The 17,841-nt window shown below is 36.9% G+C and overlaps 1 protein-coding gene across 1 annotated transcript; it reads left to right on the top strand.

Annotated features, from left to right (window-relative positions):
* Nucleotides 1-6,926: 6,926 nt before the first annotated feature.
* On the top strand, nucleotides 6,927-17,451 carry pick1 (protein interacting with prkca 1). The gene is made up of 13 exons (XM_089128139.1): nucleotides 6,927-7,104; nucleotides 7,285-7,404; nucleotides 7,645-7,756; nucleotides 8,762-8,890; nucleotides 9,976-10,042; nucleotides 10,419-10,508; nucleotides 10,724-10,777; nucleotides 10,863-10,925; nucleotides 13,007-13,140; nucleotides 13,889-13,981; nucleotides 14,080-14,130; nucleotides 14,960-15,104; nucleotides 16,540-17,451. Exons 2-13 carry the CDS (start codon nucleotides 7,364-7,366, stop codon nucleotides 16,791-16,793), a joined length of 1,233 nt encoding a protein of 410 aa, XP_088984265.1. The 5' UTR covers nucleotides 6,927-7,104; nucleotides 7,285-7,363; the 3' UTR covers nucleotides 16,794-17,451.
* The last annotated feature ends 390 nt before the right edge of the window (nucleotides 17,452-17,841 follow it).

Below are 17,841 nucleotides of genomic sequence, written 5' to 3'. Positions count from 1 at the left end.
CATGAATTATGATGTGATTCACACCTGAGAAGATTAATCCGATACCCAAATGAGGCTTTCAGTGAGGAATGTGAGAGGGAACTACAAGAAAGAATGTGAGAAAAAGAGAAATGTTTTTGTCTTTGTCTTTTTTTTGTTGTTGTTGTTGTTTTAGAGTATAGATAACAATATAATACAAATATAAATGAAGGTCAAAATCACATTTTGATTTCCATACCTGGAAGCAAATCATGTTCTAATGTATAAGTGAACATCACATACCTGGCATTTCCAAGGTGTTCGATGTTTCTGGAGAAAAAAAAACATGATTTTTGTAATACACACATGCATGCAGTAGACAGTACATGAACAAAATATGTATATTATGTTTTAATTTAACATTCAAAACCTACATCTGAGCAGAAATTCGCAAACAAAAGCTTCATTCATGTTGCATATAACAAAAACACTTTATATTTTAACATATTTCAGTCAATTTCAAGCATCTATGTCAGTATAGTGAATTTGGGAAATGCAAAAATAGTTAATATGTAGCCTACATGTTTATATAAAAAAAGCGTGTTTACTAATGTAAGTAAAAAACATACCTGTTAAATCCACTGAATCAAGTTGCTCCTCAAAATGGAACCGGAACCAGTCGTGATCTTCTTCTGAAGTTTTTTTTTTTGTCAGGATTGTTCATCACCACGTCCCAAAACGATAAAGTAAATTAATCTGATAAAACTTAATGTGTTTTATCGAGTTGATGTGGGCGTTGACTAGATACAATCAGATACTTGTTATAAAATAAAATCTTGATTCCTCTTATCGATTCCTTTGTGAGCATTTCAATCTGGCTTAAAACAAATCAAGCTTGAGTGGTTCATGTGAGTTTTGTGTCATATGTGAACACTCAAATCTATCTGAAACCCCTTAAAAGTGAAGAGACCATAAACAGGTCACATTAACAGTTAGCTTTGTCTTAAGTGAATGTAAACTTCAGTTTAAACAAGAACTTTTAATTGCATACTCCTTTTCAAGTTTTCCTTAATTGTCTTATAGTTTCCCATTTTAAGAGGGGGTAGGCCAAAAAACCAAATGGTCGCATTTTCCAACCAAAGTTTGAGAGTGTGCGACTGAATTTTACATCCAGTCAAACGTGCGGCCAGTAAATTTGTCTCCCCCTTTTTTGTAACGTTAAATCAGAGTTCAAATGCATTGTAATTTCTGCCTTTATTAGCATGTATTAGTAATACACTGGAAATTGAATTAGTAGAAATGTGAATATTTGGTTAGTATGATGATTTACAGTGTGTGCTCCTAAATTTTCTGGTTGTGCCCCTAAAATGTTCAGTTGGGGGCCACTGTTCTTCTAGTGAAAAAAGTTAGTCTGGAGCCCTGCCCCACATGAATAAACTGCAACCTTGGACTTTGGGACCTTTGTATCATGCAAAAGGAAATGCCGAAGTTCCCTTTTCTTTACTCATTACTGTCCGTTCTTCCAAAGCCCTCACCTATTCAGTAGTCTTGGAATTGGACTTCATTTTCTTAAGTGGCACGGACAATACTTTTTCCAAGTCAAATTCAGAAGAGTAACACTTTTTTTAACCTAGAAATGCCACCACTGTGCCTACAAGTAGCCCACAATGACACAAAAAACACTACAGAGTATGTCCTTTCTAAGTGCTATACCTCCACTTCAACACACACTCTTATCAAGCTTTGATAACACATTAAAAACATAAAAACTCTGATTGAAAATGTTGTGAACAATGCCCACTTACCTCCTGATGGCAAACTTCAAATTACGGGAAATCCTGGAAACTTAACTCAAGTATGTAGTCTTCAATTGTAGCTAGCATTTACCTGGTAAAGAGAGAACTTACCTCATGTTGCCAGTCAAGAAAGCTCTGGTAAAAGAACAACTGGAAAAGATGCTTAAAGCAGGAATTGTGGAAACATCATGCTCGGGTAGGGTCGTTCTATAGTCGTTCTCCAGTCGAATGCCATAACAAAAAATGATGCTTACCCCAGGCGCAGTGATTTTCTCCACAGTAGACCTCAACATCGGTTATTGGCAAATAAAAAAAAACTTTTTGGCTTAAGCCTTTTTGGCTTAATGCACCCGCAACTTTTCAACGGTAAATGGATACCATATTTGCGAGGAAAACTGTGTTTTGTCTACATTGATGATATAATCATCTATTCATCAGACCTAACTCAGCATTCACATGACCTCCAGACTGTCTATCACAGTCTACAAGAAGCGGGATTGACCATCAATTTAAGGAGAAGTCAATTTTGCCTCCAAGAAATTTAATTTCTGGGCCATGTAGTGAACACTCAAGGTAGTATGGCAAAGTTGAGGCCATTTAGTCTTGTCCAGTACCCACCAACCTCAAATAGGTACAGTGGATTCTTGAACTAGCTGGATGGTACCATTGATTTGTTCTGGAACTTTTCCCATGGGTTTCCCTTGAGAACCCATTAATGTTCCAAATAAAGGTGGAAAACATTTTGGTCAGATCAATGTCAAAGGGCGTTTGAGCAGCTCAAGACAAGTCTGTCTTCACCCCCCATCCTTAGTCATCTAAATCTGCAACATCCCTTCACAGTATACACAGACTTTAGCAAAACACAGGCTTAGGAGCTGTGTTAACCCAAAGAAAAGAACAAGGGATGGCTTATGCATGCAGAAGCCTAAACCCAGCAGAAACAAACTACTCATTCACAGGGAACATAGAGTGTCTGCCAGTTGTCTGGACACTTGAGAAATGGCAGAACAATATTACATTGGAGAAGACAAAGTGTGCAAGAATATGGATGTAGTACTTATTTGTGCAAAATATAAACAGCTTGGAGTTTAGCTCATTCAACAGCATTTGTAGCAATGTCATTTTACAAAATAATACTAATAATAATCTTTAAACAAATATCTTGGTTTGTGAGGCACATGAATGGGATCAAACTTTGAAGGCCGTAGGGTCAGCCATCAAACACTGAACTGGACTAGATCCTAGATCATAACTAGACTAGAAGTTCAGGGACAGGGACAATGTAAGAAAACTGGATTATTTTTCACTTAAAGCAGTGTGAGTCTGGTTCTTTTAAAGAGGACTTAAGTGTGAAAACACACTAATATTATTTTAAAATATTATTGGCAATGTCACTGTCATCAGACTGCTCAATCGACCATGTGGAACGTAAATATCACTTAACTAAACCTCTTTCCAGAGACCTTGGCATTTTCTAATTTACATTAGAGGTAATATATCTGATTATGGTCATTAACAAATAGATAAATCTTAAAAAAAATATCTTTAATTTATTTGTTTGATGCATAAGGTTCTTCAACTTATTAGTTTCAGAAAAACAACAGTTTATCCTTTATAAGATATACGTAAGATAACGTAGCTCTTTCATAGCCACACTCAAAGTGCATAAGACGTAAAATACGATTAGGTTATTTCTTTTTCCATCCATGATGTGTTTTAGTAGTTGTGTTAGTTATACTTGTTTATCTTTTGTAAATACAAACTTATTTTATTACACTTGTCTTCCTTGTGCTGATAATACAGAAGAAACTCTTCTGCATGTTCTGGTGTGCTCATAACCACACCTTAAAGGTTCTCAAAGCGATCCTGGGTGTTGACGTTCGGAATATTTTCAAACAAATCGGAGCTAGACCCTCCCTCCTCCGCATCTCATCTCCTCCCCCTCCCTTCCATGCTTCCTGAAATAATTGTGAACGTGCATAGTTCTAGCTAATTATATCCTTGTGTGGGTTTGGCGAACATAATTTAGATTTAGAAGAAAAAAAACAATTTAACGTTACCCACCTGTCCAGCAAAAACAGAGCAACCTGAATGTCGGACTGGAAGCCCTTCTGCCGCCGGAGTTCTCGCCATCGTTCAAAAGCTTTGCTACCGATGTAAATTCGGAACTTCGCACATTCTTTATCCGACTACTTCTTCTTTTTAATTTGTTCCTCAGAACGACGTCTCTTTGGTCGTGTGTCGGTAATTCAAACTTCCCTCTGATGCTTCGCTGCTCTCCTTCACACACACACACACACACACACCCTTCATGTCCACGCGCACTAACCCCCCAGACCCACCCTCAAATACTTCTTGCCAGTGATTGGCTGGAACACTGTTTGTTAGGTTTCGTGGTCCGGGTAAGACATGATTGTTTTTGTTGCCGTTTGTGGAGCCTGTGGTGTCTACAGAGACCGCGTTTTTTTATGTGTTTAGGGGACAGGCAGCTAGCCGATAGTGAGGAGACGTTTGATGTATGTGACAAAAAATGTTTTTGCCCAGCATCGCTTAGAGAACCTTTAAGTGATGTATGATCCAAAAAACACAATGTCAGCAGTGATTTGAAAAACCAAACACTACATAGAATGAGGTCATATAGCTTTGCGTGACAAGTACATACCTTTAAATTAGTTACTCACAAATAACAGATCCTCCCCGCTCTATTGCAGCGGTTTTCCTTTCCTTTCCTTTTTGGGAGCTGTGTTGCCAGATCAGGTCGATGCTAACCCAAGTCATTCACTGCAAAAAGAATGCAATATAATTTTACTGTCATGGCAACCAAGGTTAATAAGTACCATTAACCTCCTTAAATACGAACTAATGATGACAAAATAAAATTATAAAAATGAATCAATCCTGCCAGGAGAACGATACAACAAGAAAACAGATTGAAACATGGCAAATTTAGTAAAAGAAAATTAGCAAATAACATAAAATCTTTCTACTATTAAAACTATTAAATATTTGCAAATGACAGTCAAGAAATTAGACATTAAACCTTTAAATTTACAACAATAATGACGCACTTACCTTTATGTTGCGCTTTAACTTCAAACAGAACTACTACGTCTTTCTTGAAGTTTATGGAGCTAAAGGCACACTGGGATAAAAGGCCAATTTGACTATTGTCTTTTAAATCACTAGATCTAATCAAATCACGTTATATAAAAAAAACAATAACGGAAATAATGAAATCTAATCAAATCACGTTATATAAAAAAATAACTTCAATTAATATATCAAAAGTGTCACTGGCAAAACCTTGTTATCTTCAATTATTAGTCTTAATTCCTCTAGACTTTACCAATGGAGGAAGTACTATCTTTCACTAAAGTAAAAGTAATAATATCATAATGAAGACATGTTAAATTGCGTATACTTTTACTTATTTACTTATAGGTAGTATTTTAAATAAGCCAGCAAAATGTAGGCTACTAAACGTGAAACTACTCATTATGTAAAATGGCTTTATATAAAGTGTTATAATTACATAAATTATTGGAATATTTCTTTATGTTGTAACGTCAGGCAGAACGAGCTTTAACACTACGCGGGCGTTGTTGCTTGCGTCGCGACAGCTATTTACCCTGGACATCAGTTTACTGTATCTCAAAGATTTGCTTTTTATCTTAATTTTCTGTGAACATGTTTAGCTAAAAAGATTGCCACTCCAGTTTAGCGTTTATTGTTGTTTCTGCAGTTAAAAACACAAAGTAAACAATTCTGGCTATACTTTCGTTATTTTATTTCTTTTTTATTTATTGATCACTACTACACATTGTAGAACATAAAGCAGAACTTAGCACAGTCAAAATATATTCAATATTCAAACCTCTTTCAGCAGCTGCTGTCAGGGCCAAGAGGAGTGCAGTCCAGCGGTGTAAATTATTTTACAGATGTCGTCAGGCCGATGGACAGGTCGACCCATTTTCGATGTCAATTAATGTTAAATCATTCAACTGTGCTCTCGTATTTCGGCCTGGAGTCATCCCACTGGTGTAATTCACATTTTGGGAGTAGGATCACTCTTCCACTCTTTACTGTAGATTCAATTTATGATACTCACTTGAATAAAAGTTTCGCGCTAAAAGCAGTTAGTCAGTCAGTAGGTCTGCCTGCTGATCGCTGATTTAGCTAAAAGTACTTGCTCGTCAACGATGTCAACATACGTAATGCTGAATGATTTTATGAAATACATACAAATTATAAAATTAAAATGCTTTTAGTTGTTTTGTCCACCAGCACAATCAAATTAAAAACCCGCCGCATCTGGCTGGCGAGGCGCCTGACCAGTTGTGACGTATCTCGTAACTATAGTAATGAGTGGAGCACCAATCATAACGTGCGCTTTTTAAATAAATTATCTAAATAGCATTTATGTCATATCTCGTATCTCAAATAAATGTTATATATATCAAGTAGGATATATATATATATATATATATATATATATATATATATATATAATTAAGATTATTTCGATTTGACTACACACTCAAAAAAATATAAATAATATTATCAATGTGTGTGTGTGTGTATGTGTGTGTGTGTGTGTGTGTGTGTGTGTGTGTGTGTGTGTGTGTGTGTGTGTGTGTGTGTGTGTGTGTGTGTGTGTGTGTGTGTGTGTGTGTGTGTGTGTGTGTGTGTGTGTGTGTGTGTGTGTGTGCTTTGCTCATAAAAGAGAAATTTGTGCTTTAAGATTATTTCGATTTGACTCCATGTAAAAAAAATATATATTTTATTGACAAACTTCAAGTAACAACAGATGAGAGCATGAGAAAAAGACAATTACATCAAATATAAGTACAGTAAGATAAAAAACACAGGAAGTAACTTAAATTACATATCGCTCAACAACATATTATCATGCATTTTTTGTATTTTTTGCACATAATTTGACTGTATGAACTTTGGGAGAGATGTGTTTTGCTCATAAATGAGAAATTCTTGCTTTAAGATTATTTCGATTTGACTATACACTATACTATACAAAAAAAATATAAATAAGTATAATATTATCAATATTTATTCTACTCACTCCATAATGTCAAAATGTATTGTTGAATTATTTTTTTTTTGCGCTCAACTCCAGTCCAGTGGGAGGCGGAAATGCGCATTTACATTGGTCTTCCCAGCAGCCACCATTAAACACCAGCAGAAGAAGAAACATCCTGCAGAGTCAGACTGGTGTACGATTAAAAAGCTGGATGTTTATCGCATTATCTTCAATAAATGACATTGAAATATTGTTTCAATATTTTCACATGTCAACAGCATCATTGTACTTAAACTATTCATCGACTGAGCGGTAAGAGAGACACCTGAATTATTGAGTTGCGGAAACACCTGTCGCCAGCTCATAATAACATCGGCAATAATAATAATAGCAAGCAACAATAATAATATGCATTTTATTGAATATATCTTTGATGTTACAGTATTACAGATGATTTACACCGCGGGTTTTATCAACACTGTTGTATTTCAGTTGGAGAGTTCAGCGTCTGAATGAATGAAGAGAGTTTGATTATCAGCTCTTCATTGAACACTAACTATCACAGCTGATAATGTTCACAGACATGGACTATGAGCTGGAAGAGGACAAACTGTGAGTATTCATTAAAAACCTGGAGCACATTAATATTGTTATATGATGTCACATCCTGTGAGGTTTCTATAAGAGTGTCATTGCATTGCATGTCATTAAATAGTGCAATTGCAGTTGAAAGAAAGAAGAGGAAAAACTCTTACAAGCAGAGCATTTGACAATAAGATTATTCAACAGATCGAGTGTACACAATGTAGATGGAGTATTTAACACACGTGTGTGTTGTTGTGTTGTGTCCAGTGGGATTCCTACAGTTCCTGGAACAGTGACTCTGAAGAAAGACTCACAGAACCTGATTGGGATCAGTATTGGGGGCGGCGCTCAGTTCTGCCCGTGTCTCTACATCGTACAGGTCAGACACATTAATAACAGGTCACACGTTCGCTCTCACTCGTCCTCTGACTGTGTTCGATGAGTATATGCATGTGTTTTTGGAGATACTCGATCAATCGCACGAGGTCCTCATCTAAATAATGTCCTTTACATCTGTTTTCTTGTCAAAGTGCAACGGAAAGCTTTATTTCAGGGCTGGGTATCGTCACAAATTATATGATTCAATTGATTCAAGTGGATAACAGGTATACAGGAAAATAATGTGTCGCAACCTAATCCTGTAAACTTCACAGACAACTCTATACATTACTATAATATAAAACTGATATATACAAACATTTAAATTGCTAATAATAACTTAAATATAATCATAATCAAATACTTAATGGTGGCTGTCATGAACACTATGATGGATTTGTTCAAATACATACAGCTAAAGAAAATATAATGAATATGCAATACATCAAAATGCTGCTCTTGTCTATAACTGTTGAATTTATGTCTTTCCTGAGGTAAATGTGTGACTAATTGTTCAGTTTTACTGATGTCTTTCCACGGCTAAAACTGTTTGCGCGAGTACATGAGACCGGATTCACTTCAGCTATTGTTCTGTATCCTTCGGCATCTCTTCCGTGCTGTAACTAGTAAAGTAGAAGAGATGATCGGACCGGTTCACGTGCCGCTTGAGCTGAGGGATCGATTCACGCCATGTTAAAGAGACATTTTGTGATGAAACTGACATAATGCGATCAAAAGTATCAAACCTTATTGTGATTATTGAATGGCAGGAGGTGCAAATATAGTTTTATTGACGAATCAGCTGAAAACACCACAGACTAAAAGATCGATTTTTTTTAGTTTAGATTAAAGAATATATCGGTTCATCAAAATGAGAATCAAGAAATCAATATTTTCTACTTAACTTTTATATTAAAATCTCTATTTCTGGGGAGGATTGCCACACTCGTTTATGCCTTTAATGAATTTGCAGGTGTGGTTTATGAGTTATGATATGTGTGTGTAGGTGTTTGATAACACCCCGGCCGCTCTGGACGGGACTCTGGCCGCGGGAGACGAGATCACCGGAGTCAACGGCAAGCCTGTGAAAGGGAAGACTAAAGTGGAGGTGGCCAAGATGATCCAGACAGTGCAGGTGCGTTTACAAACAACTCTATTCACAATATCAAAGGAGATTTATGGATTATCATAATGTTTCAAAGTCACATTGAGCCGTTTAGAGCTGGACGATAGCATAGTTAACGTTTGGAGACGATATAAACCATCAATCATCAGTCATTATTAGGGTTGGGTATCGTTTGAATTTGAACGATTCTGATTCCGATTCCTTGTTTCGATTCCGGTTCCTAACGATTCTCGATTCCGATTCTTTTAAGAGGCAGGGTCAAAAAAGTTTAGCTAAACTTGCTAACCAACGGTCTTTCTGAAGGAAATACTCCTTCTGTCACAAATACTCCTTTTGTCACAAATTTTGCATTTTGCCGAGATTTCGTTATTTTTAGAAAAGTGAAGCCACACTTTGGACCGCCGACGTAAGCTACTCATGTTCGACTCGTGCGGTTATGCCAACACTTCCGGTAGACGCTTCTTCGTTGGTGTTGTTCAGCGGTTTCTTCTTCCGCTCGGCGGACTGTGAATATCGAAACTAGGAATCGAAATTTTAACTTTTGAACGATTCCGGGAAAAACGAAAAGTTAGTCCCGATTCCAATCGATACTCGATTCTCGATACCCAACCCTAGTCTTTATCATCTACAGCCCTCACACCAGAACGGCTCTTATTTGATGATTTGAAATGATTATTGATATCTTGAGTTATTCATACATGATCAGTTCACTCATTCAGTCTTTGGAAATCTCTTCGGGTTTTGCCGTAATACCGTTAAAATTTCACTGAAACGTCATTTCCAAAGTGTAATGTTTAACACATGTTCAGTATTAGATTTCCTGCTCATTTGTTGTTAATTGAGCACATTTATATTTTATGTGTGAAAATCTGTCATGTTTTACAGTTTTAATAGTGGATTTTTTTTTTATATGAATTGTTGTTTTATGAAATCCTGTCATTTGACTTGAAATTAAACTGCAGAGCATTACAAGAACCACGAGTGTTATTATCCATAGCCTGACATAACATTGACCCGAATATCATCAAACGAAATCCTCGGATGTGCTGATCGTCTGTGTGTGTTTTGTCCTTGTGAATGTGTTTGTTCTGCAGGGTGAAGTCGTGATCCAGTATAATAAACTGCAGGCCGACCCCAAGCAGGGCAAATCTCTGGACATCGGTAAACACTCACAGCAATACATATACATCGTGTTTGAATGGAGGGAGACGTACGGTTGTTTCTCTCATAGAGTCTGTGAAATCCCTTTGATCTTTCCCAGAATTCCATTCTATTTTTTCCCAGAATTATGTGTTCCGTTTAGATTTTTCGAATTGCATTTTAATATATCACTCATTCAAAGGCATGTCTAATCAATTGAATTCGTAAGACATTAACAATGTTTTAATAGTGTTGAAAAAATAATATATATTTCTCTCATCGTTTCTTCGGGTTAAAATGAACTTTCAGGCAGTTTGTAGTGAAGATATTTGAGTTTCTGTGTGTGTTTTGACTCTCTCTCTCTCTCTCTCTTTCTCTCTCTCTGTGTGTGTGTCAGTGCTGAAGAAGGTGAAGCATCGTCTGGTGGAAAACATGAGTTCAGGAACCGCAGACGCTCTGGGACTCAGCAGAGCCATTCTGTGCAACGGTCAGACACACACACTCTCTCTCTCTCACACACACACACACACTCTCTCTCACACACACACACACACACTCTTTTCACATTATTTATTAGTTATTTCAGATTATAGTATTTTTTTTTTTTTTTTTTGCTTGGTTTGTTTGGGAACTCCATCATTGAGAGGATGGTCAGGTTTGTGTGTTTAGAAATAATCTGTGAAGTGTGTGTGTGTGTTTCAGACGGTCTGGTGAAGAGGCTGGAGGAGCTGGAGAAAACAGCTGAACTTTACAAAGGTCCCTCATTCACACTCATCCTGCATTAAACCAGTGACTGAGAGAGTTTCCTACAGGATTAACCTGAGTGTGTGTGTGTGTTTAGGGTTGATGGAGCACACGAAGAGACTCCTGAGAGCTTTCTATGAGCTCTCACACACTCACAGAGGTCAGATATCACACACACTCTCACACACACAGCAGTTTACAGTGACAGAGAGACCAGTTTCTATCAAAATCTGTGTTTTTAGTGATCAAAAAGTGACTTTAGTGATATTGCCAAAGGCAAAAACAATGAAACTCGATGCAAATGAACAGTATCACAAGCTGATAAGAGACAGATGATATGAAGATCGTTCTGCTTAACTCTTTCCCCGCCAAACACGGAATTTTCCGTGTTTAATGAAAAAACGCATCTGCGCCAAACACGGAATTTTCCGGGTATCCGTGTTTTAGGTGGTATACGGTAAGGAAGACCTGCGCGCATGTCCTGAATGATTGCGCAACTCTTTGTTTAGAGAAACAGATTGCAATCGTCTCAAACAGTGGAGTAGTGAGAATGTATCAGACAGACAATGCAGATGTATATGGCTGAAGTACTGGAGGTTAATGGACTCGGAGTCCGATCACTCTTTATTTGATAATTCTGAATCTGATCGGGACGAAGTAGTCAGTGAGAGAGATGCACATGTTCATGCTAGCCATGGACGTGCCGCAGATAGATCGTATAATATTATGACACTATATTATGTATGTGTGTGTGCAGGCATTTATGTGTGGCTGTCTAAATATGAAGGTGTAATTGTCAAATTATTTCTCTCTTTTTGCACATTTACCACATTGTAATATGTATTTGTGTGTGTGTGTGTGTGTCTAGGCCTGTTTATTGTAATTCCAATTATTCATAGGTAGAACACAGAGAGGCAGAGGCAGAAGTTTTATTGCAAAAGTTACATTTCCCTTACATCCTGGGAAATTTGATATATTTTACATTTATTTTATGTTTTTAATTTATTTTGGAAAGTTTTATATATGAAGGAAACAACATCTGAATGTATTCTGCTTTTAAATGCACTTGTTTGATAAAAACACCTTTTTCTCAGTTTTTTGTCCAAAATGTTGTGTTTTTGACAAAACCTACCTCTGTTCAAGAGGCAATAAAAAAAGAACAGATGAAGATAAAATAAAAACGTTTTTTTTTGCCTAAAAGCAGAGGCTCAGATCTTTATTTTTATATATATCATCTTCATATATTCATGGAAGAAAATATTCAGCGGGGGCATTCAAATTTAGCGAAAATCGTCAAAAACCCTGGCGGTGGCTGGCAACTTTTTTTTAAAACGCTGGCGGGGAAAGAGTTAAATTAAGAGTTTGCATGATGACCATCAATTGCATGAATTGCAACATTTTCCATTAAACTTGTTTATAATGTGATGTATATACACAGTTGCTGTTTATATACACTTTCCTGCAGAACGTTCATTTTATAGACAAGAAAAGTGGTTTGCTGTTAAATAATGCAACTACCACGTTAATAAACTACGTTAATTTTGTCCATAATGTTGCATTTTAGTTCCACTCTAAGGCCGTTTGTCCACCAAAGCGTTTTTCCACTCGCATTGCGTCTGTTTTCACTTGTTTTCAATGGGAGCGCCACGTTTTTTAAACGCCATGAGCGTAACGAGGCGCTGAGGGTTTTTTTCACGCTCGAGCGCCCGGCGTTTTTCAATGGTCGCCGAGAGTTGAAAAATTTTCAACTTTGGATAAAACGCAGCGCTCATCACTGTCACTTTTTACTCAGCCGTCCAATCACAGTGGGGGAGGGGCGGGACTAAACCACTCTGACCAACTGTCACAACATTCAAACTGTGTTGCAGATATTCTGTATCATAGCAACGAAACGTCTCAACGGAAAAAACGCTGCGCTGCCAAAACGCTCTCAAGCGCCCAAAGCACGGCGTCTTAAGCAGAGCGTCTAACGTTTTCAGCTGGATAAAAACGCTTTGGTGGACACACGGCCTAACACTTTCTCCAGCAGAACGTTCATTTTATAGAAAGGAAAACTGGTTTGCTGTAAAAATAGTCTGGTAATGCATTCAATTTGTGATCAGATATTCAAAAGATGGTCTCTAGAAACACAACGCACCAGTAACTTTAGGTCTGTCTGGCAGTAATATGACCGAAAAACGCCCCACAATCTCCATCCTAATCTCTATTCATGATTCTAATGTTTGGTTTTGTGTCCCTCAGCGTTTGGTGACGTGTTTTCCGTCATCGGCGTCCGTGAGCCTCAGGCCGCCGCCAGCGAAGCCTTCGTGAAGTTCGCCGAAGCTCATCGAAACATGGAGAAGTTCGGCATCCAGCTGCTGAAGACCATCAAACCCGTGAGAGCTCAGACATGAAACGACTTCATATTTAGGGTTGGGAATCGAAAATCGATTCAGAAATCAGATACTTAAATTTCTATTCCTCTTATCGATTCCTTTCTGTGCATTTTAATATGACTTTAAACCATTGAAGCGCGAGTTTTCTGTGCTGAACACACGTGTTGCCGTATATCGTGCAGCTCTTAAAGTGACAGTAGCCTAATATTCCTGCTGCCGTCTCTTTAATAACACTAAACTAATCTAACAAAAGACAGAGAAAATTCACTGGCTGTTTTTGACTGAATAACTTCTGTAACTGTATTTAGTTTGTACTTTACAGTTTCTGTACCTGAAAATCGCAGAACGCCGTTTATTACAATCTTTGTTTAGTTGTTTTTATTTATTGTCTGATGATAATGTTTGAAAATTATATTAGCTTGGGGTTTTTTTTGTGAAGTTCCTTGTCTGACTGTTCTTCGGCCTGTTGATATTCAGTTACTGTGAAATGTTTTGCAATAAGACTTAAAATAAATATGAATTATATTTACATATTTTTTTTACCCATTGGAATCGAAATTAGGAATCGGCAAGTAGAAATAGTCGTTAAAATTCAAACGATAACCAATTCATATTCTTAAAAAGACATTGACTGTAGTACAGATGAATGTAGCGTAACTGTAACTTACATAAATAAAATATATGGTATTTGTTTAATAGAAATGATTAAATCAGATGTATGTCATTAATAATGTCGTCTGTCTATCAGATGCTGCATGATCTGAACACGTATCTCCACAAAGCCATCCCAGACACCAAACTCACCATCCGCAAATACCTGGACGTCAAGTTTGAGTATTTGGTATGAAACCATCCAGAGGATTCATTCCTCATTATTAATGGAGAAATGAGATTTTGTTGGTGTTTTATGGTGATTATTGACGTGTGTTTGTGTTTCAGTCGTACTGTCTGAAGGTGAAGGAGATGGATGATGAAGAGTACAGCTGTATCGTAGGTTCACTCTCTTTATTTACCAAAACTCTCTATACTCTCTCTATACAAAACTCATGGGAAACCATCCTGAGATTGTCTAACGCTTAGTAAATCTTTACTGTTAAAACCCGTTTACTGAATATAACCTGATATGGAGTTCAATTTCATGTTGAACTTTGACACTGACACAGTCACACTGAACAGAAATATATATATATATATATATATATATATATATATATGAAGAGTTCAGATGCAAAATGGTCTAAGTACCATTTGAAATTTTCTTCTAGAATGATCATTTTTATCAAGCTTGTATATTTTAGTTAATTACTTTTACTTAAATGGGGATGAAGATTACCTATGAATTGTCATTTAAGTGAAATTACTACATTTTAAATAATTAATAAATTATTTTTTTTTTCTGTGCTATTGCTAACTGATGCCAAAGTGCATTATTTAAAGAAGATGATGCACACATTTTGTTTTATTACTGATAAATTGTAACAAAAATGTTTTATATAAAAACATTACCATACATACATGCATACACACTTATTTTAAATATTGTTTTTTAGCTTTATGTAATATGGCATTTTTTCTGTATTATTGTTGTTAAATGAAAGCTGGATTTTGCCAGTGTGCCCGATTATATTAAATAATATGATTGATTATACATCATTTTATTTCTGTTAATATATATATATATATATATATATATATATATATATATGTATATTATCTTATTACTATTAAATATTACAAAATTTGAACCAATAACGAGATTGTGACTAAGCTATAAATGTTTGCAAAGTCCCTTATTGAACCCTGTGTGTGTGTGTTTCAGGCATTGGGCGACCCGCTGTACCGCGTCAGCACCGGAAACTACGAGTACCGCTTGGTCCTGCGCTGTCGACAGGAAGCTCGCGCACGCTTCGCTAAGATGCGCAAGGATGTTTTGGAGAAAATCGAACTCCTGGACCAGAAACACGGTGCGTTGAGTAGCTCGATACCAGGGCTGCACCATTAATCGCAATTTACATGTAATCGCACTTAAAGGATTAGTTCACTTTTGAAAAAACTTTTGCTGATAATTTACTCACCCTCATGTCATCCAAGATGTCCATGTCTTTCTTTCCTCAGTCGAAAAGAAATTAAGGTTTTTGATGAAAACATTCCAGGATTTTTCTCCATATAATGGACTTCAATGGGAACCAAACGGTTCAAGGTCCAAAAGACAGTTAATAACAGTTTCAGATGCAGCTTCAAATGTCTTTAAACGACACCAGACGATGAATAAGGGTCTTATCATGTGAAACGATCGGTTATTTCAAAACTTATTCCAAAAATGTAACTTTTCTAAGGACAAATGCTAGCCTTGCTATATTCTCTGAGGCGTGTTTGTAAGGTCACGTAATACGTAATTACGTTCAAAAGGTCACGGGCGACGTAGCCGAAAGTACAGAGTCAGTGTTTACAAGTTGAACGCATAGGTTGAACGTGCAAACTAACTCAAACGCCGTTTACAAAAAAAGGAATTAAAAGGTAAAACAACAATGTCGGACGATTTTGATTCTGTACTTCGTGACCTTTTGAACGTAATTACGTATTACGTGATGTTACAAACGCGCCTCACAGAATAGAGCAAGGCTAGCATTTGTCCTTAGAAAAGTTACATTTTTGGAATAAGTTTTGAAATAACCGATCGTTTCGCATGATAAGACCCTTATTCATCGTCTGGTGTCGTCATTTGAAGCTGCATCTGAAACTGTTATTAACTGTCTTTTCGACCTTGAACCGTCTGGTTCCCATTGAAGTCCATTATATGGAGAAAAATCCTGGAATATTTTCATCAAAAACCTAAATTTCTTTTCGACTGAGGAAAGAAAGACATGGACATCTTGGATGACATGAGGGTGAGTAAATTATCAGCAAAAGTTTTTTCAAAAGTGAACTAATCCTTTAAACCCATTTGGCTTATCACGATTTTGAAATCTCAAAGGCTGCGATTATTTGTCATGCGCAGCTTGTCAGTGATGACCGGCTCCGTCTGAAAGCACTGAGTTTGAGTCGCTTGTAACGTGCATTTGAAAAAGCAACACTTTTCCAAACATGAGAAGCATTCTATGAACCTCTTGTCCGACAAAAGACAACATGCTTTTACTCCAAACTCACTTCATAAGGACAGTTGAACTCATCCTTCTGAGAGATGATGTGCTTCTCACACAGAATAAGGCAGTCGTGTGTTTATTAGTCATGTTTAATCAAAGCGTTTCAATCTTCTGTTCACACGCCCTCTGCCGTTCAGATGTGTGTGTGACAAACTGTGCATCGCTGTGCGATTAATCGTCCGGCCCTACTCGATGCGCATCAGAACACGGCGCAGGATCTGTTTGGCTGCGGTTTAACCCTTATGTCCCCCTTCAGTGCAGGACATCGTGTTCCAGCTGCAGCGTTTCGTCTCGGGTATGTCCCGCTACTACGACGACTGCTACGGCGTGCTGAAAGAGGCCGACGTGTTCCCCATCGAGGTGGATCTGTCCCGGACCACCATCAACTACGGCGGACAGAGCCTCTCCTACGAGGATGAGGACGAGGAAGAGGAGGAGACCAGCAGAGGAGGAGAGGAAGACGAGCGGCAGAAGGAGAACGGGGCTGAGAAACTCGTCGACGACGAATGAATGAAGGATCTCACTGTGAGATGATGTAAGTTCAATGAAAGATGAATAAATAAAACATTATATATTACATATTTATATATGATCTTAATGTTACGTTTCTTTAATGATGAACTACTTTCATTCAAAACACTGTTCGGACAGAAACGGAATCACTGAAGCGCCTGGGTGCCATGTTACTTACTTTTAGAATAGAATGTTACGTTTGGTTACTATGGTGGCGGAATTTAAAATTTCAAACATTCTTTTTTTTTTATCTTTGCACTCTTTTGATTCGAAACATTTCAAATGAACGGGACCTAAAGTTTAGTTGTCCGATGTGTTTTTTTTTTGTTTTTTTTGCACAACTTGTGTGAGTTTCTCTTGCTATTTTTGCCTCTGAAACACTGGATGAATGTCTTAAAGCTTCAATGATCTGAACATTTTTTTTGTTTGTCTTTTTTTGTTTGCTTTGAGTGTTTGGGGTTTATTTAGTTAAATTCAACTCTGTAACTGTGGTTTATGTATGTTCTAGATATATTTAAATCTATTGAAGGTAAGAAAAGCAATTATTTAAACCAGTTTGATGAATAAAATGCTTGTCAAACCTGTTGTGTGCGAGTAAAAACACACATCATACTTCTTGTATGGGCTTTCTCATTAAACGCCTGAGTTTCTGGAATATTCATGGTGCTTTCCATCTCCTTTCCTCTGAATGATTCACATTGTCGTGATGGGCGAAAGCTAACCCTAACTGCACTAAATCTCTTAAAATGTTGTCTGAATCAAAGGTTTTACAATTAAAACTTAAAATATTAGTTATTTAACAGGCCTTCCTAAAACTGTAAGATTAACTTAGTCTTTGATCTGTGATGTAAATGTACTTTAATGCAGTTTAGATTTAAACTGCAATGAAAGAAAGCTGCTAATATTTAAAACACATCTTAGACCTTTTTGAACCAGTTTAATTCCAATGTTTTCCTAGTTGTTTTTTTTTTCTTTGTTTTTTTTTTTCTTTATGCAGTTAAAAGGTTTTAACCAGTGATTTAAATTGATCAGCAGTTCGGCTGAT

The sequence above is a fragment of the Pimephales promelas genome, chromosome 3 (assembly GCF_988280905.1).
Source record: "Pimephales promelas chromosome 3, fPimPro1.hap1.1, whole genome shotgun sequence".
Taxonomy (NCBI): Eukaryota; Metazoa; Chordata; class Actinopteri; order Cypriniformes; family Leuciscidae; genus Pimephales; species Pimephales promelas.
This window is presented reverse-complemented; position numbering and strand designations above follow the sequence as displayed.

Bases quoted from the DNA above. Each gene is read 5' to 3' on its own strand.
- pick1 (XM_089128139.1), top strand. From the start codon at position 7,364: ATGTTCACAGACATGGACTATGAGCTGGAAGAGGACAAACT. The intron at 8,891-9,975 runs GTGCGTTTACAA...TTTGTTCTGCAG, and splicing joins AGATGATCCAGACAGTGCAG to GGTGAAGTCGTGATCCAGTA. The intron at 14,131-14,959 runs GTAGGTTCACTC...TGTGTGTTTCAG, and splicing joins ATGAAGAGTACAGCTGTATC to GCATTGGGCGACCCGCTGTA.